General features: G+C 51.4%; 7 protein-coding genes across 7 annotated transcripts; 3 read left to right on the top strand and 4 right to left on the bottom strand.

Moving 5' to 3' along the window:
• Nucleotides 1-294: 294 nt before the first annotated feature.
• BDW70DRAFT_157706 (histidine phosphatase family protein) lies at nt 295-1743 on the top strand (the record flags this gene model as incomplete). The annotated part of the gene is made up of 2 exons (XM_073740397.1): nt 295-341; nt 396-1743. The coding sequence occupies 2 exons, from the start codon at nt 295-297 to the stop codon at nt 1741-1743; spliced, it is 1395 nt and encodes a 464-aa protein (XP_073598511.1).
• Nucleotides 1744-3531: 1788 nt separating this feature from the next.
• On the bottom strand, nt 3532-4197 carry BDW70DRAFT_8921 (uncharacterized protein). Its single transcript, XM_073745124.1, has 3 exons — nt 3962-4197; nt 3810-3874; nt 3532-3744 (listed from the first exon to the last, which is right to left on the bottom strand). Exons 1-3 carry the CDS (start codon nt 4099-4101, stop codon nt 3689-3691), a joined length of 261 nt encoding a protein of 86 aa, XP_073598510.1. The 5' UTR covers nt 4102-4197; the 3' UTR covers nt 3532-3688.
• A 757-nt stretch (nt 4198-4954) lies between these two features.
• Nucleotides 4955-7323, bottom strand: BDW70DRAFT_165773 (putative GPI-anchored cell surface glycoprotein; the record flags this gene model as incomplete). Its single annotated transcript, XM_073741824.1, has 1 exon — nt 4955-7323. One exon carries the CDS (start codon nt 7321-7323, stop codon nt 5074-5076), a length of 2250 nt encoding a protein of 749 aa, XP_073598509.1. The 3' UTR covers nt 4955-5073.
• Nucleotides 7324-8824: 1501 nt separating this feature from the next.
• BDW70DRAFT_131384 (putative oligosaccharyltransferase subunit ribophorin II) lies at nt 8825-10033 on the top strand. Its single transcript, XM_073735978.1, has 4 exons — nt 8825-9007; nt 9084-9282; nt 9332-9616; nt 9680-10033. The coding sequence occupies exons 1-4, from the start codon at nt 8859-8861 to the stop codon at nt 9917-9919; spliced, it is 873 nt and encodes a 290-aa protein (XP_073598508.1). The 5' UTR covers nt 8825-8858; the 3' UTR covers nt 9920-10033.
• Nucleotides 10034-10035: 2 nt separating this feature from the next.
• On the top strand, nt 10036-11133 carry BDW70DRAFT_131382 (uncharacterized protein). The gene is made up of 2 exons (XM_073735977.1): nt 10036-10451; nt 10568-11133. Exons 1-2 carry the CDS (start codon nt 10226-10228, stop codon nt 10951-10953), a joined length of 612 nt encoding a protein of 203 aa, XP_073598507.1. The 5' UTR covers nt 10036-10225; the 3' UTR covers nt 10954-11133.
• Nucleotides 11134-11168: 35 nt separating this feature from the next.
• On the bottom strand, nt 11169-13084 carry BDW70DRAFT_131381 (major facilitator superfamily domain-containing protein). The gene is made up of 6 exons (XM_073735976.1): nt 12851-13084; nt 12629-12797; nt 12415-12568; nt 12240-12365; nt 11878-12191; nt 11169-11822 (listed from the first exon to the last, which is right to left on the bottom strand). Exons 1-6 carry the CDS (start codon nt 13040-13042, stop codon nt 11206-11208), a joined length of 1572 nt encoding a protein of 523 aa, XP_073598506.1. The 5' UTR covers nt 13043-13084; the 3' UTR covers nt 11169-11205.
• Nucleotides 13085-13796: 712 nt separating this feature from the next.
• Nucleotides 13797-17563, bottom strand: BDW70DRAFT_165765 (uncharacterized protein; the record flags this gene model as incomplete). Its single annotated transcript, XM_073741823.1, has 2 exons — nt 13797-17276; nt 17330-17563. The coding sequence occupies 2 exons, from the start codon at nt 17561-17563 to the stop codon at nt 13797-13799; spliced, it is 3714 nt and encodes a 1237-aa protein (XP_073598505.1).
• Nucleotides 17564-17709: the final 146 nt, after the last annotated feature.

The raw sequence follows: 17709 nt of genomic DNA, 5'->3' as shown, positions 1-17709 counted from the left end.
TGAACTGTCAATTACCTATCATTGTTTCGTCCCTTGCGTACTTGGACTGTCACCTCGTCCTCAAGGTTGCTCCACGCCTCGCACTCAATGGGTCAAAACCCGCTCTTCTTCCCGTCTGCACGTCTGATGGCTCCTTTCTGTAACCGATAGCGGACCGACTAGGCATCGTTGATCCACACTATCTCAGACGATGCAACGCAGCCGAATATGAAGGGGCTACAGCCGGCATTTAAATACGGCCGTCCAGGTCGGGCTCCGGGGGTGAGGAGGAGCAGGCTCGTGTTCATTTTGGTCATGGCTTTTTTCACGGTTGCTCTTTCGCTGTATTACTTGCTGTCGAGGTGAGATCTCTACAATATCTGTCTGCTTAGTTGAATTGGTACTTATCTGTACAGCGTCTCTGCTCAGGCCCCAGTCGCCCAGAATCATTCATGCAATACGGCCGACGGTGGGTATCAATGCTTTCCAAATGTCTCTCATGTTTGGGGTCAGTACTCGCCGTACTTCTCAATCGAGCAGGAGTCAGCTCTCTCCGAGGATGTGCCTCATGGCTGTGAGGTTACCTTTGTGCAGGTGCTCTCGCGGCATGGGGCTAGGTATCCGACGGAGTCGAAGAGCAAGGCGTATGCGGGATTGATTGATTCTATTCAGAAGAATGCTACCTCTTTTTGGGGACAGTATGCTTTTCTGGAGAGTTATAACTATACCCTCGGCGCGGATGACTTGACTGTCTTCGGCGAGAACCAGATGGTTGACTCGGGTGCCAAGTTCTACCGGCGGTATAAGAATCTCGCCAGGAAAAATACTCCTTTCATCCGTGCATCAGGGTCTGACCGTGTCGTTGCGTCTGCGGAGAAGTTCATTAATGGATTTCGCAAGGCTCAGCTCCACGACCATGGTTCCAAACGTGCTACCCCAGTTGTCAATGTGATTATCCCTGAAATTGATGGTTTTAACAACACCCTGGACCATAGCACGTGCATGTCTTTTGAGAATGATGAGCGGGCGGATGAAATTGAAGCCAATTTCACGGCAATCATTGGACCTCCAATCCGCAAACGTCTGGAAAATGACCTCCCTGGCATCAAACTTACAAATGAGGATGTAATATATTTGATGGACATGTGCTCTTTCGACACCATGGCGCGCACTGCCCACGGAACCGAGCTGTCTCCATTTTGTGCCATCTTCACTGAAAAGGAGTGGCTGCAGTACGACTACCTTCAATCTCTGTCAAAGTACTACGGCTATGGTGCTGGAAGCCCCCTCGGCCCAGCTCAGGGAATTGGCTTCACCAACGAGCTGGTTGCCCGACTAACGCAATCGCCCGTCCAGGACAACACGAGCACCAACCACACTCTAGACTCGGACCCAGCCACGTTTCCGCTCGACAGGAAGCTCTACGCCGACTTCTCCCACGACAATAGCATGATATCGATATTCTTCGCCATGGGTCTGTACAACGGCACCCAGCCGTTGTCAATGGATTCCGTGGAGTCGATCCAGGAAATGGACGGTTACGCGGCGTCTTGGACTGTTCCGTTTGGTGCGAGGGCTTACTTTGAGGTCATGCAGTGTGAGAAGAAGAAGGAGCCGCTTGTGCGGGTATTAGTGAATGATCGCGTTGTTCCTCTTCATGGCTGCGCAGTTGACAAGTTTGGACGATGCACTTTGGACGATTGGGTAGAGGGCTTGAATTTTGCAAGGAGCGGTGGAAACTGGAAGACTTGTTTTACACCATAAATGGTGTTTGCTCATTCATAAGTGTTGTGCAGGTTTAGGAACGTTAAGGGGACTAGCTGTTTGGCTTTACTTTTATTAAACCAAGAATGATGTGTTTGTTCTCAAGGCCCTCTAGGTGAACCCGCTCTTACATCAACCTCTTGTGTTCCAGTGTGGTTTCAAACATCTCCTCGTGTCCTCTCTTCTTCTCTTCAATCTCATATACCACTGTTCCCTATCCTACTTTATCGAAAACTACCATCCAAACACAATATATCACACTTTCCAGCAACGAGCTTTCTTCGTCGCTGAGCTACCACATCCTCCTCGCCGCCATCACCGTCCTCCTGAGGACCACTAACTCTCTACCAACCCAGGCAAGCGCAATCGTCTCCCCCACTACCAAGGATAAATCCTTGTCCATCCCTCTGGCACACCTCTTTCACGATACGGTATTCCTCTTGCCGAAAAAAGATGATCCGCAATGTACACCTCGTCTACACATTCATTATGGACGATCTGCATCGTATTCTGGCTAACGGTGTCATCGCTGGGTCGGTCCCTGGCTCTGTCGCTACGGATGCGAAAATTATGAGGATCAATACTTGTGCTCTGGGGTTAGTGCCGGCTCTAGTATGAAAAGCCGAGAATGGTGTACACTCGACGCGGAAATGTTTGTAATATTGAATACTGGAAGGGACCGCAACTGGTGGTGTATTCACTTACTCCTATGATCACCCCGAACCAATTTCAGGCAGCATCACCACCGCCATCGCCGGAAACAGCAGCTACGAAAACAATTTAAGCAAAACACAAGTATAATTCTTTCCGCTGGACCGTCAATTTCGCCATCGGCTTCGCCTCCCAAGCCGCCTGCTATTCCTTCCTCTTCGGTGAAATAAATGGTTGAGACATTCAGCTTGAGACGGCGAGTCTATGGCGCAGTCAAGACGAAGTGGGTTCTCGCTATCAATGAGATCGGGTTGAGGAAATTGCAGATGCGTTATAAGGGGTATGAATACAGCTGCGGGCTTTGTTTGTTTAGGGATGGTCGATGGTTGAAGAACATCTTATTGCTCAAAAAAGGGCCAAAATCTGGATTAGGAAAAGGACGGAGGTCAGAACCAAAGAACCTGTTCATAGCCGTGCTCAAAGATATACTTCGCACGGGAAGGAGCCCAATGGCGGTCTCGGACACCTGCCTGGGCGTACCGTCAGAGCACGAGAATGACAGCCGCAGAAGAACCAAGAAAGACAGCTATTTCAGCAACAGCGTGGAAATCGTTGGATGGATAGTGACAGCGCATGAAAGGTACTCTTGGGCTTGCTGCTGAAAAGGATGTCGAAACATCTCAGGCTTTGGTTTGCGAGGAACATCACTGGGCTAATGATGAGTTTAGAACTAAAGCTTTGGATTGTCAGACCGTGATATACAGGACTGCGGATGTGCAGATGAAGACGAAGACGAAGAATCAGGCAGCACAAACCCAAATGCAGACGACGTCTTCTACAACACCATATACGTTCACATCCATGATCATGGAAGTAACAATGGTGCGACAAACGAAACTCGGCAGCAACATAAGAGAAAGAGGAAGAATAATATACAGCGCGTAATAGCAGGCCACTTCTGAGTCAATATGGGCTTTGTGAGGGAAAATCGGCTAGGGTTGTTGGCTGATTGCTAGCGAGGATCTTGCGTTGTTGGCCGTCTACCCAACTTCATTCTTGAATACTTGGTTCTTATAAAGAGAGATGTCATGTGAACCTAGGTTGTGGACTTAATTCCAGGTCTAGCATGGAAACCAATTCGCCATAATTGTGCATTAGAAAACAATTGAAGAAATATGTACAATAACTCCACCTACAGCAACGCCACGCTCATGCTTAACTTTGTCCGTAAGATAGTATTAGTACGCAGCCAAGTTCAAGATCAGGCTCACGTAGCATCCTATGCTCGCTCCCACTATCGCTCCTGCTGGACGTGGTCTCGTAGCCTCTTCGGCTGCTTATTCCCATATGCTATGAACCAAGCATTTAGCCAAATGCTGACCAGATATAAATAGGAGAAAAAAGGCCGCACTCACTCCTCTCATATAGAACCCATGAGGTATACATTAAGATAGGCAACGCCACGATCGTTGAGATCCAGCTGCATTCATTCTCTTAGCACAGCCTCCTACACAAACCCAGTGGGACCGGACACGGAAACAAGAACGGGGAAGAGATTCAAACATACCGCCTCGCCGCGGCCTTGTACTCTTTTGTCTGCCGAATATCTGTAATGGGGGGCGTTTGTCGCCGAGGCTCCGGGTGCAGATGGGGGTCTATGAGGACGCGAGGTCTTTGACTCAGTTGGGGTTGGGTTCTTGAAAACATCTTTTCTCCCACGACGATCTTCCAGATACAAAGAGACTTATGGACTGGTGATGGCTTGACTTGGTTTAGGCTTGTTCACGTTCGCCCCGATAGCTGGTGCGCAATGATGGTTAATGGAATAACATGGAAAAGATCCACATCCGATGTGGTCGCTGAGGAAGGAGAAGTCACGTGATATTAATTGTGGTTAACTGCTGGACTGCATACATATCCATCCATTACAAGAGCACGGGGGGTTTTGCTAAGGGGAGTGTAAAACCTCCCGAATAAAGGCTAATGTTTCAAGTTCAAGCCAGTCATTGAGCGAGCTGGATTCTAGCAATCGCACCTTGCTAGGTATGTATAGTTTCAAGTCCTGAAGGTAGGTGCAACAGTGAGGCTTGATGATCAAAGATCAATTCTATCAACTGCTTAGAAGGTTACAGTTCCTGACTTGTGATACATATACCGCCGTGGAGGGAGGTGCGGTGAGCTCAGAGGTCAATTCAATGTGCGCTCAGAAGGGAAGGTGCCAGCATAACTATAGAGCGAACGGTTGCCTTATTTTGCGAAATGTGCATTCATTGTCTTCCTAATTTTTGGCCGTAAAAACCGTGGTCCGACAAACTTCAGTGTAAGTAAGTGCTGGGAAATGTCGTTGGATATCTTTAAGAGAAAGGTTTGACCGGTAGGTACAGTCAATCCGGAGCCGTATTGAGACTGGCCATTCCGTCTGGGGGAATGAGACTTGGACACTTTGAGAAAATAGGCTCAAGTGACTGAGTCCGAGAAGGTGGTTGGACCCGAGTAACATGCACTCGACAAAGAATAAATTTCCCGTTGATAAGATTCTAAGATATGTAGTAAGACCACAGACATCGCTATGCTTGACCTGGTAGCCACCATAACTCCCAGACTAGAACTAGATAGTGATTGACAAAAGGGCTATCTAACGCATGATAAGACAAAAAGAGGAAGCGAACGAAGCCTGACCTAGTGCTGGACTGGATCGGCCTTAATGGGATTAGCCGCCGGCCGGATCGGTGACTCGACTGTGTCCCCATGGACCCCCGTGACGGTCTTCAGCGGGGTTCCCTTGCGCTTTGCATGGCCCATTTTAGCCCGTTCAGAGCGCAAGGCCCGGGCTTCGGCGTGGCGCTGGAAGTTAGCCATCAAGGCATCGGCAGCACGACGTCGTGGTCGACCGCCAGGCGTTGTTTCGGCTGGAGTTTGCTCCGTTAACCCAGGTGTGACCTGGGCAGAGTTGAGCTGCCCTGTGCCTTTGGCGGGGGTAGTGGGCGCTGATACAGGTGCGGATGCCTTCTGTTTCTGGGCTGTTGGCGATTGCGTGCCTGTAGCAATATCTTCGATCTCGGAATGCGGGCGTTTCTTTGACTGCTCAGCGCTTATGGCTTCGGTGGCGGCTACATGCTTTCGCAGCAGCTGCTTGTTCTCAAATACCAATTTGACTCTGAGTGAAAGCTTTTCTTGACCATCTCCTGCGCTAGGGTCCGAGGGAGTTGTATCGTCTGTGTCTTGACGCCGTCTCTTTGGCCTAGGCGAACCCACCTCGGACAGTTTGCTAGGCGTCGATGTCTCAGCACGTCGGCGTTTGCGTGTAGGTTCTTTCGCTTTTACCGGCTCTCCGACGACAGGCGGCACAGGCGGGTCAAGCGGCACAGGTGGTTTACCACTGTCATAGTTGTCGATCATAGTCTGAATCTCCTCAGGGGTCATGAACCTGGAGACATAAATTCCCCTTTCACGGGCAGCCTCCTTGATCTTGAGTTTGGCCTTCTCCTCGGGAACATTTTCATATAAAAAATACTCTTGAGTGATTGGGATATTGCGGTCTCCTATGAGGGGAGGATACCCCATAGCGCGGTCCTTTTCTGCCTGAACCAGAGATCTCAGACGCACAGGAGGGAGGGGGAGTCGGTCATCCCCGTAGGTGTTGTTGGGGCGATACCACTCGAATTTCGGCGGAATGATAACATATTCTTCTTCATACTTGTTGACCTGACCTGTGTACACCCATCCATCCTCATCAGTCCACGGCGTTGAGACTTGCACATTATCTAAATATGGCTTGCTCGAGGGTGGCGTACTTTCTCGTCCACTCTCCGCTTCTTCCTCAGCAGACGAAGTTACCATTTCTTGTTCGGCTTCCTTTTCCTTATCGCTGCCGTTATCTTTTTGGTGCTCCATCTTGCTTCGTGCTTCTTGTTCCTGTTCCTTCTCTTTATCCTGCTCCTTATCTACTTTCTGCTGCAGTTCGCTGATCCATGTATCAGCTTCTGGAGCAGGGATGAAATCTGGGGCAAGTGCTTCCGCGGCCAGCTTGTAAATAAGCTTCGCAATGCTCATGATGTCAGGTTTGTGTGCTGGTGTAGACTCCGCTGGTGAGGACTCCTGGGCTGGCTTCTGCGTAGAATTGGGGGAGGAGGTTGCCTCCATGTATTCGGCCGTTGCCTTGACAGATGATGCGCGTGGACGGCGGTGCCGCCGCTCGGATTCGAACGACTCTAGAGCCCGAATAGTCGGTTTTCGCGTACGCCCAGACGTACGCGCAGCGTTGGAGGTGGTCGTGGACAGGCTGGTGGGAGAAGTGGGGGCATCCATGTGACCATCAAGACCATAGTTGTTCCGGTACATATCTGTATCGTATTCGAAATGGTATTCTCCATTTTCAACATCGGCGGGTGTTCCATTGTTGCTTGGATCGCCATTCGGGGTTTGTTGGGCAAGTAGACTTTCCAAAGGTTTACGGCCTACATTCAGTGTGACCGTGTTGTTCAGCTTGTTAGGTAACTGAGACTGAGAACGTTGAACGTCTTTGTCCTGAGTCTCTGTGGAGGCTGAAGTTGCGGTCTCCCGCTTCGAGTCAGGGGTTTGGCCGTTGGCTCTGGTTGATTTGCGATCGCGGCGGCGGGGCCTCGTGGACGTGCCCGGAGTCGCAGCTTCTGGCTGTTTTGCTGGTGTCGCCGCCCTGGCTGTTCCGTTGATTACCGGTTTATCCTTGGCGGCGGATGTAGGAGTGGATTGAGTCTTTGCAGCTGGCGAGGGCTTGGTCTTTGCAGCCGTATTAGTGGCGAGCTTCGACTTCCGATCCCGGCGAGAAGACTGAGGGCTCGCCGCACGGGATGTGGAAGTCTTTGTGGGAGTAGCGGCGTTCTCCTGGTCCGCAGACCCATCGCTTCGAGTGGGCAACGGTTTTCTGGCCTCCTTGCGAGACTGAGACATGGCAGCGCCCATCGGTGAGTCTTTGACAGTATCTTTATCTGATTCAATTTTGATGGTCGTCGTCTGTTGCCGGGTTTGAGGCTTAGGGGTGATGGTTCGTTCAGATCGAGGTTTGTCTGAAGCGGGGGTTTTTGACTTGGACCTCGACGGAATCCCTGGGTCAGTTTCTGTGAGAGAAGCGTTGTGTAACTGTGAGCCCTGAGTATTGGGCTGTGCCAGGTTGCCAGCACGGGTTGCTCTCGCAGAACTGTGCGAATTTGGTGCCTGAAACGGCTCAGAAAAGGCTCTATGAGTGGGAGTATCTGTTCCACCTGCAGGAAGGGTCTTGTCTTCAGAGTTGATAGCGCGCTGAGTGCGGCGACGCTTTGCAGAAGGCAGGATCTCGTCGAAAGACGAAGTGAGGGGAGTTGGGGGAAGAGAGTACGAGGACTGAGTCAGGTTCGAGGTGGTGAGTTCGGGGGCTGGGGCTGTTCTCTGAGAAGCCCTAGATGAACTCCGCCGCGAGCGCTAAAAGAGTTAGGATGAATGAAAGAGATGGGAAGATGGGGAAAAAGGTAAAGGGACCAAATACCGAAGTCAGATCAGGCAGGGCGGCGGGCGAGCCGAGTTCACGAGTAACAGAAGCCCTACCAACCACTGGGGTGTGTTAGCTCCAGTGATAAATGCGACATGCGACATGTGACTGCGACAATGCAACTTGTTTGATAGTGAATGGATGAGTTGGAGGCCTTACTTGTGTCCACTGCTTGCGGCAAGATAATGCGTATTCCAGCTGTTGCCCGTGAATGTGTACACAAATAGTTCCCCTCCTTTCCAGTCCCAAAAATGTCTCGGGCTAGGGCTCAGCTTAGAGAGTAGCCAGCAGTGTTGCTGCTGTAAAAGAACTAGTCTAAAGATTTTCCGCGATGCACAGAGGATCTTTCGGTCGGCTCAGGATCCACCAAGGCAACTATGCAGGTCAGTTGATGCACATCACCACAGCTGGCGGAGTCTTTCGGATCTAGGGAACCTCAACTCCTGGCCTGCACAGCTTGCAAACACGCAACCACCCGACTTACAAATGACCTTTATGATCTCCAACAATTGATATAGTCCACTTTCGACGATCGAAGCTGCCAGAGCGAGTTTCCGAAGCGTAAGCGGCCGGATCGCAGGGCGTGGTCGGGAGAGCCGTTGGCGAAGGAGGCGCAACGTCAGATAATTTAACGGGCGCAAAAGTCCTCCTCTAGCTAGCAAATTTCGCCGGCAGGCATCATCAGACGACGTAGAACGGACTTCCAGGACGATCGAGGGCGCGGACGTCGCGATGGAGGGACGGAGGGTAGCAGGGTGGTTGTCGAAGTCAAACAAAAGGCGTTGAGGATGGGAGGCAGCCCGAAGGAGAGAAGGGCAGGCAATTAGGGCTCAAGGCGGCGGTCACTGGACTCGCAAGCCCCAATGCCGCCCGGCGCTTATCTTAGCGCTTGGCTGCCTCTCGCCAACTTCGCTCTCAACATCTCTCGTTCTATTGCAATAAAAACACAGAGGCCTTTACAATGCTTTGGTGGCAGACTCTTTTCCAGCTCTCGCTGCTAAGCTCGGTTGCCCTCCCAGCCGCTGCTGCCGCAGCAAGCTGGGGGTTCGCTGATGCCACCGTGTCAGTTCAGACCAAGGGCGCCGGAGTCGGTGCTGGTTTTAAGGAAGAGTGCGCTCCCTGTATTTCTCTATCTCAATTCTGATGCGACTATGGTGGAAACTAACTAACTGATATCGCATTTTAGAATTCCTCAGAACGGCGCCTTCTCCAGCCCCGTCTCCCTCGGCAACGCGGATACCCTCAAAGTGGCCCTGACGACGCAGGAAGGAAAGTCAGCAAAAAGCGCTCACCAGGTCTTTTTGTTGCTTCAAGACCCGAAGTCTGGACTGGACATTTCTTACCCCTTCTCCGTCAAGGGTAATGGCAAATCTCGAGTCGAATTGGTACGGAGGATGTTTCTCCAGTCGGAAACAACCAGCTGACGTGGCCTAGACATGGAAGGACCTTCCCGTTCAGTTCCTCTCTACCTCCGACCCCCTTGATGCGAGAATCCTGATCGGATCGTTCGGAAGCTCCGCCGCATACAACAAGCCCGCGTTTCAGCTGTCTCTAGCCCGTAATCCGAATGAGCCTGTCCCGACATACGAGGTCTCGCGATACGGACAGCTCCCTGAGATCCACCACATCTTCAAGAGCGATCCTCAGAGCCCGCCCGTTGTCGTTACGCTTTTATTCATTGCGATAGTGTTGGCCATCTTCCCTGTTCTCGGCGGCGTGGTAAGCATCCTCTATATATCTTCTTGTGCAACCACCGCGCGGCGTGGCTGACTTGTCTTCTAGTGGCTCTACCTCGGTGCCAATATCAACCATCTCCCCGTAGCATTGAAGTCGGCTCCCATCCCCCACGCCGTGTTCCTTGGCTCGCTCCTCGCCATTGAAGGCATCTTCTTCCTGTACTATACTTCCTGGACCCTGTTCCAGATCCTCCCGGCCGTTGCTGCCGCTGGAGCCGTGGCATTTATTAGCGGTAGCCGTGCGCTTGGAGAGGTCCAGGGCAGACGTTTGGCTGGTCTCCGGTGAACGACACCGCGCGTGGCATGATTTGTCCGCGAAACCTTCTCCACCTCTCAATGCAGCAACCAAGACGCCCTAGCATAAGTGTGTAAAATGAATATACTCATCTACCTACCACTAGTTGTATGTCCATTTAAGAATAGTGCCCAAGCCTTCTTTCGCGAATGCTGGCCTATTGTACCTGACGTCACACCACCTGTTCCAATTTGGGCTAGCTCCGATACCTCCGACCGCATCCCCAAATTTCATCCGGCTCAAAGCAGCTTCCTAATCACCACAAAACAAAAATCTAGTAGCACATAATCTATACCAATGGGCTCTTCGGCTTCTAAACCGGCGCGCTCAGCCGCCCAGGTTTTGCGCCGCCAATACCCCAAACAACCATCCGCGCCGTCGCCCGCATCGAGACCTCCGGCACAGCGACCACCACCTCCGCCCCCCTCACCGGCATCTCGACAACCAAACATTCCACCCCAGAGTCCTGCACAGGGCCCGATGTATCATTCGAAAGAGAAGGCCTCCTTGGAGAAATCTTCTGGTGCGTCACCACTCACACCCAGTTGCAAGAACAGAGGCAGTATTGCCACACATGCACCCCAAATCTAACACTGTTCAACATTCATACTTCATATGCTAGCTCTAATATATATCTAGCGATCGACCTCGATGGGCGCGATCCACACTTCGCCGCCTCTCTTCGCTCTATCGGTCCCGTAACGCCCAACCCTACACTCTCGCACTCCAGCACCTTCAACCAGACACACCCACCATCCGTCTTCCCATCGACGTCCACAAATCCCGCTTTGCTAGCCGTCACAGCACGCCAGCGAATTACCAGAGAAGCGGAAGCTGAAGCTGAGGAGCTGGGTAAGGGCGGTTTTGAGGGGAGGAGATACCTCGATGCGTATACGATTAGGCAGATATTGGCTATGCGCGATAGACAGGGCCTCGGCGCGGAAGAAATTGAACGGGCGTTGAGGCTTAAGAGAGGGGTTGTGGGGAGAGTTGGTGCTGCTAAGGGAGTATTTGGGGTTGTGTGAGGCTGAGCCTGGTGGAGGTTATCTGTGTGGTGATGGTGTATATTATTTGAGCTTGGTTTGCTTTTGGGATGGAATGGAATGGAATACGGTGTTGAGCAAGGTATATGTGCTCGCTCTTATCATGTATCATAGTCAGAGAAGCTCTTTTCTAAAAGTGGCGTCAAAGCCGGGACATCATCATTTATCCAAATCACTGCCATAATCCCGAATTCAATGCTCTGTCCAGCAGCACTCAGCACATCCGTCCACTCATCAAAGCGTATATCTAAAAAGCGGACTCTTATCACCCATAGCCAACAGCTCATCATCACTATATCTCTCTCGAATCTCCTCCTCCCCCATCCTCTCCTTTTTCCTATTCGCCCACTTGAAGCTCAATTCCAGCACCAAAGAAACGAGCAACGCTGTGCCCCCCAGCGCCAAACTCAATCCGAACCCAGTATAATAATACGGTTCCTCACTGTCAATATACATGTAACTCCCAACAACTCCTCCAATATTTCCAATGCATATATTAAACGCCAGCCCGATTGCCCTTCTTCCAGAGGGTGCCAGGTTATTCGCCGTCCACGACGTTGTCGCAGGATGAATCGGGTATATGCCCATAGTCGTTAGAATGATAGCAAAGAAGGCTGGGCCGACATGCGTGTCTAGTTCCCCGTGAAGAGACACCATGACGGCGTAGCCGGTTACGACGAGGCATAGTGGAATCGCGACAAAAGGCATGCGCCAATAGAAGCGGTCAGAGAGCTTGCTGAAGAAGACGGCGGAAATTGCGCCGGCCACGTAAGGGGGCACGGTCATGAGCTGGGCGTTTGTGTCGCGGAAGCCCATGGCTTTGGTGATTGTGGGAAGGAAGAATTTCGTTCCTATAGATAACTATCAGTATGGAATCGGCTACTAGGTAGGATAGGTTAGCCGTACCGTACGAACAAGCCGACTGCGCCAACAGAATAAACGCAAGCATGTACATGCGCCAGTTCAGTAATGTCGCCTTGACATCCTTCCAATTTGACTTCTTCTTCTCCTCCTTAAAGTGTCCGCCCTCCTTGATGAAATGTTGCAGCTCAAGGTATCGGATTTCCTCGGGCTCGAGCCATTTGCCTGACTTTCTGGGCGAGTCGATGAGGAGGAAGAAACACATAACTCCTAGGACGACGGTGGCGATGCCCTCGAGGATGAAAATCCATCGCCAACCTTCTTGGCCACCGACTCCGTCCATCTGCGCGATGCCGGCACTACGCTTGTTAGCTTATTGTGATTATAGGGACCCGTGGTTGACATACGCGAGAAGACCTGAAAATGCACCGCTAAGGGCGGATGCACAGTAGAAGATTGCTAGCCTAGTCGACAGTTCTTTGGGCATGTACCAGAATGTGCAAAGGTAGACAGCACCGGGGAAGAAACCTGCCCTGTAGTCTTTTAGTTTGCTTGTTCGAATTTGAGGCTCTAAGCACGTACTCGAACACACCCAGGAGAATGCGGACAACCAGCAATCCTGCAAAGTTCTGTACTAGCCCGGTCAGGGTCATGATGATTCCCCAACAAGTGATGAGTATGCCGAGATAGACAGATGGGCGGGAGAAGTTCTTGAGGAGCATGTTGCTTGGAACCTCTGCGCAAGTTAGCCTGCTTCTGTCATCTCATATGATATATCTTGCAAAGAGTGCCATACCCAGAAGCACATATGGGATGAAAAAGATCGAAAGCACGATATTGTATTGGATGCCCGACATGCCAAGGTCTTCGATGAGTCCCTCGATCTTCGCATTACCGATATTGGCGCGGTCGAGGTGTGAAATGAGGTACAGAACAGCCAGCATGGGGATTAAACGGATATCAACCTGGGCAACGTGTCAGTAGCAGCCTCATAGCACGTACTAGGTATAGGTCTGACCTTCCATAGTAGCTTCTTCCTCGCCTCAGGTGGGTAGTTAGTGTAGAATTCCGCATCCGAGGAGCTCAATCCAAGCACTTGAATGTTGTCAATGGCCACAGTCTGCTGTGTCTTTTCGACATGGTCCGGGTCATGAAGTTTCTCATCAACAACAATGTCAGCGTTGTTGGTTGCAGCCATCTTGGAACGCATGAAATCGACTTAGAACTCAGTACTCAGACTCAACCACCCCATCCACTTCGATCGGCGGCAGCTCCCTTTATATCCTCGGCCATTGTAAGTACCCAACGTGGAGAGGGGCAGGAAGTACGAGCTCAGCAGCGGAAAAGCAACGGTCACAACATAAATTTGGAACCGTTCGTTGCCAAGCTTGCCTAGGAGCAGCCTCGTGAACGCAGGGTTGCGGGCGAAAAGCTCATGGTGAAGCTGCGTAAGTCCAATGCGGGGGCATCATATCCCTGGCCAAGGAAGGACCAAGATGATGATCCCCAGTTGTGGAAGGCGTGGGGTATGGATCCCCCGGTTTAGGTGACAGCTTGCGGGGTAAAGGGGTTTGGATTCGTTCTTCGTTATGGGGGAGAGTCATTTACGGGTTATCCGAGCTAGTGGCCTCATTTCTCCGCCTGCTTCTGGGCGGTTCTCCGATATAAATCCGCTAGAAGGGTTGGCAGAAGTTACGGGTTCCGACAGTGTCGGAGAGGAATCCGAAATACCATGAATGGGCAACCTCGGAACTCACAGCAACCGGCAATTTGCTTATCCCATAGTGTGTTCAATATTACTCTATACTGCGGTAAATATTTAAAATACACAACTAGCTGCTCCCAGACGTAAATGTGCATGCAAGTAGAAGAACACCGGAAGCAGAGGATACCGAGTACAAAGACAGATTCATTTCAGTAGTAACCACATATATTGGCAATCTAACTCAGTAAAACATTAGAACCTACGCCAGAATCCCTCTCACAATCTCCTCTACCTCCCTGAGGACCACATCTTTTGTCCCAGCTGCCTCGACAAGTACAACATCCCGCTCCTCCTCTGGACTCTCCAAAGCCTCCAGCTGCGAATCGACCATAGTAGACGCCATGTAATGCCCCTCCACTTTCGACCTCACGATCAACCGCTCCTGGAGCTCCGTCTTGTTTTCTTTGCCAACAGACAAGTGGATAAATGTAACGTTTACGGGGTCCTCTAATAGATACATCAGTTTCCGTAATTCGTCGCGGTAGGACCTCTTGAGTGCGGAACAGGTGACGACAATTCCCGCCGAGGTGGATGGTTGGAGTAGGCGGTCCATAACGGCTCCACGTATGTGAGAGAGCCATTCCCATCTGTCTGAATCCGAAAGTGGGATACCAGACGCCATCTTCGCGCGGGAGACGCGAGAGTGCATGTCGTCGCCTTCGATGGTTTTGATACTGAATTTTGTCGAGAGGTGAAGTCCGGCGGTGGATTTCCCTGAGCCACAGGCTCCCGTCAGGAAGATTACATTCTTAGGTGATGATTGGGCTGCGGTTGACGACCAGACTTGCCGACGGAAATGCTGTACGAACCGGGTTACAAAGTCTTGAGTTAGTCCTGGTGCGTTTCGAAGAGACGGGGCGGCAGACTGGCTATTCTTGGTGTCGTATAGTAGGACGCGGGCTGGTGAGTTGTCGTCGTATTTCTTGGCGAAGAAGTCAAGGAGCTTGATAGGTGGGTTGCGTGTCGGGTCGAGGTTTGAGCGAAGACGGGCAAGCCATTCGCGCTTCGGTAAAGCTTCGAAAGTAAGCCCTGCCTGTTTCAGGAGGGGAAGGAGGTCGCGAGTCCAGTGGTTTAGAGTTGGATTAGTAACGTTCATGACTTCTGCTGCAGTTGAGGAAAGCGTCGCCTCAATAATGCTTGATGCCATGGTATCAACCGGAGTCCAGGACAGAATGTCGTCGAGCAGAGGAAGGGCCTTGACTGTCTCGGCCGTCTGGAAGATCATGGGGATAGCTTCGGTGGCGTTCCAGATACCGTGCTCCGTATCAGCTACAATTTGTCCAACTCGAAGGACCCGGGCTGACAGACTGGTTTGACGACATGCACGGTTGACAACATGCTCGGTTACCAACTTCGACTGCGCGTACCCCATTGATTGCGCATAGCTGAGTGACTCTGGAAGTGCTTCTGGCACCCAGTTCCCTGGCGTGCGAGCAACCGTACTGACCGACGAGCAAAAGGAGAAATTTGCTGGAGTAGGACCTCGGGTATCAAGGCAGAGGTCTACCAGATTGCGCGTTGCTGCGATGCAAGGTTGTTCAAAGCTCTCTAGTGCCCAGTTGAAGTTGACAGACCAGGCGCAGTGCATGACGGCCGTGACCGAGCTGATGATCTCTTCGTAGACGTCTTCAGGTAAGCCTAGCCTCACACTGTTCGATAGGTCAGCGGGCAAGGCAACGATTTTGCGTTCTGCGTCTGGTGTGAGGCTAGACAACAAAAAGCGAGCATGCAAGCTCTGCCGCACTCGTTGTAGAGCTGACAGAGGCGATGAAGCGCGAACGAGACAGTATACTTTGCGTACGCGCTCGGTGCGGACTAGCTGGGCAACAATATGCGCACCCAGAGACCCGGTGGCACCAGTTACAACGATATGCTCGCCGTTATCGTCTCTCGGAACTGGGACATGTTCCTTGAAGCCACGGCTGTATTTCTCAATAAGATATTCCATCCGATTTTCAATCGGGATTTGCTGCTGAGGACCTCCCCCAAGTCTTAATCGAGTAAGTTCGTCAGCCATGGCTTGTATAGACGGGTTTTCAAAGACAAAGTTCTGGGAAAGCTTCTGGCCACCGAGATTCAGCGTCTTCAAGATAGCACTTCGTAGTCGGAGAGACTGTATGCTATCAACGCCCAGACTGAACACATCAGTTGAATCTTGCAATGCAGACGGCTCAATGGACGACGAAATGTCGAGGAGGCTGTTGCGGAGGAAAGTGATCAACTCGTCGCCTTCCAAGACTTGACTCCCACTGGAATCCTCCTGGTCGTAGACATGGCTAATCTGCTTTGCGAAATCGCGGTAAAACGCAGAGCGAATAACGGTGCCCTTGTCCGTTTTTCTATAAACAGTATCGGCAGGCAGAACACGGATCATGTCTCGGGAAATATATGCATAAGCAGGACTCTCCGCATTGCACTGCTCGATTGCTGGGAAGACAGAGTCGATAATCTGCTCATCTGTCTCATCAGGACGTCCTTCGGCGCGGATTAGGAACAGCCCTAGCCGAGGTCTGTTTGAGCCAAACGCTATTGCTTCACCAACATTTGGATGATTGCGAGCAATGCCTTCAATGACCAGCGGGTTTGCCTTCTCGCCATTCTCCAGCACAAGTGTATCATCTAGACGAGCGTAATATCGCCACGCGTTCTCCTTCGTAGGGTGCTTTTCAAACAGATCTTTCGTCGCGTACGCCCCATCTGGTCGGTTACTCGCCACCTTTGATGGCCATCCCTCAAGGACGCACAGCTCGTAAATACCAGGCATCTGTTCCTCCCATCGGATATAAGGTAGCAACGACGGGCCTGGACGCACGTAATCCCAATCCGTGTCTGAGCGATCCCGAAACGAGGTCATTAGCTGGCCTGTCTCGGTAGTTCCGTAGTGGGAAACGAGACGAACTCCGTTCTGAGCAAGTTTGTCGCCGATTGGCTTGGGGCAGGACGAGCCACCAAACATCACCAGCTCTAATCTAGCGAGCAACTTCATACTTTCTTCCGATTCCGAGAGCAGTTTCAGGCCATAGGGAACGGCGTAGAGGACTTCGATATCCGGATGCTCCTGAAGCGTCGTGTGCAAGTAGGAACCCGTCAGAGGAAGTTCCGCATTATACATGTAAATCAATTTCTCGGAATGGACTGCGCGGAAAAGACAGCTGATACCGTGCGCATGATAGAGAGGCAGCGTAATGAAACCTCTGAGGCCAAAGTTATTGGCATAGTTCTTCAATGCTCCGGAGTGTGTCTGGTAAATCGGCTTCGGGTGGCCGGTCGAGCCGCTAGAATGGATGATCCAGGTGATGTGTTTGTTCTCTACTAGACCGTCCAATTCGGTTCTTGGCAGCTTCGACGTCTTGCCGACATAGTCCTCACGCGCAAGCACCGGCAGCAATACAGTCCCGGTCCTCTGGGTCGCATTCTTCGCCACGCCGTTAAAGGAAGGATAAGCAATGAGGAAAGAAGCCTTGGTGTTCTCAAGCAGACTGACGTACGCATCTTCCGCAATGCGAGTCGACAACAGCAGAACCGTATGTCCCAATCGCGAGACAGCAAGTAATGTAATTAAATACTCAAAGTCAGAAGGGCCGAGCAAACCAACCACTTGCACTGGATCATCAGACGTTCGGCGTTGTGGAATCACACGCGCATAATGGACTGAAGCGGCTTCAACCAGATTGTGCAGCTATTCCTATTTATTAGTTCCTGACATTGTTGTCACTGATCTCAAGAGCGCACCTCACGCGGAGTGTAATATTCATACACTGTCCCCTCAACGGGATACGCCACAATAGGCTCATCAGCCTTATCTCCCTCGGCTCGAACCCGTACAAGATCATCGATTGTGTATATGGTCTGCTCTTCAACCTCCGTCACCGAAGTCGCTGATGAGCCCTGGCTGACTGGCGGAGTCAAGACATCACTCGAATTTGATGACGGTGTTGCTGGTCGTAGGACAGCTGGTGACGCCATGATGGTAGTTTCTCAAACGAGTAATGTGCAGAAAGGACCAGACCAAGAGATGGTCCAGCACGACTTATAAAATCAGAGGCGTCAGACTCCATCTCGGATTCCCACTGCCGTAACGGGTCGGAGAGGCCACCAATTCCAGAAACGCG

This window comes from Aspergillus foveolatus (assembly GCF_047715535.1).
Source record: "Aspergillus foveolatus strain CBS 279.81 unplaced genomic scaffold BDW70scaffold_10, whole genome shotgun sequence".
Taxonomy (NCBI): Eukaryota; Fungi; Ascomycota; class Eurotiomycetes; order Eurotiales; family Aspergillaceae; genus Aspergillus; species Aspergillus foveolatus.
Note: the sequence above shows the minus strand (reverse complement) of the source record. Positions and strands in the feature narration are given on the sequence as shown.

Bases quoted from the DNA above. Each gene is read 5' to 3' on its own strand.
- BDW70DRAFT_8921 (XM_073745124.1), bottom strand. From the start codon at position 4,101: ATGTTTTCAAGAACCCAACCCCAACTGAGTCAAAGACCTCGCGTCCTC. The intron at 3,875-3,961 runs GTATGTTTGAAT...GAATGAATGCAG, and splicing joins TACAAGGCCGCGGCGAGGCG to CTGGATCTCAACGATCGTGG. The intron at 3,745-3,809 runs GTGAGTGCGGCC...CTTGGTTCATAG, and splicing joins ATGGGTTCTATATGAGAGGA to CATATGGGAATAAGCAGCCG.
- BDW70DRAFT_131384 (XM_073735978.1), top strand. From the start codon at position 8,859: ATGCTTTGGTGGCAGACTCTTTTCCAGCTCTCGCTGCTAAGCTCGGTT. The intron at 9,008-9,083 runs GTGCGCTCCCTG...ATCGCATTTTAG, and splicing joins GGTGCTGGTTTTAAGGAAGA to AATTCCTCAGAACGGCGCCT. The intron at 9,617-9,679 runs GTAAGCATCCTC...CTTGTCTTCTAG, and splicing joins TCCCTGTTCTCGGCGGCGTG to TGGCTCTACCTCGGTGCCAA.
- BDW70DRAFT_131382 (XM_073735977.1), top strand. From the start codon at position 10,226: ATGGGCTCTTCGGCTTCTAAACCGGCGCGCTCAGCCGCCCAGGTTTTG. The intron at 10,452-10,567 runs GTGCGTCACCAC...ATATATATCTAG, and splicing joins CTCCTTGGAGAAATCTTCTG to CGATCGACCTCGATGGGCGC.
- BDW70DRAFT_131381 (XM_073735976.1), bottom strand. From the start codon at position 13,042: ATGCGTTCCAAGATGGCTGCAACCAACAACGCTGACATTGTTGTTGAT. The intron at 12,192-12,239 runs GTATGTCAACCA...TAACAAGCGTAG, and splicing joins GCATTTTCAGGTCTTCTCGC to TGCCGGCATCGCGCAGATGG. The intron at 11,823-11,877 runs GTACGGCTAACC...AGTTATCTATAG, and splicing joins GCAGTCGGCTTGTTCGTACG to GAACGAAATTCTTCCTTCCC.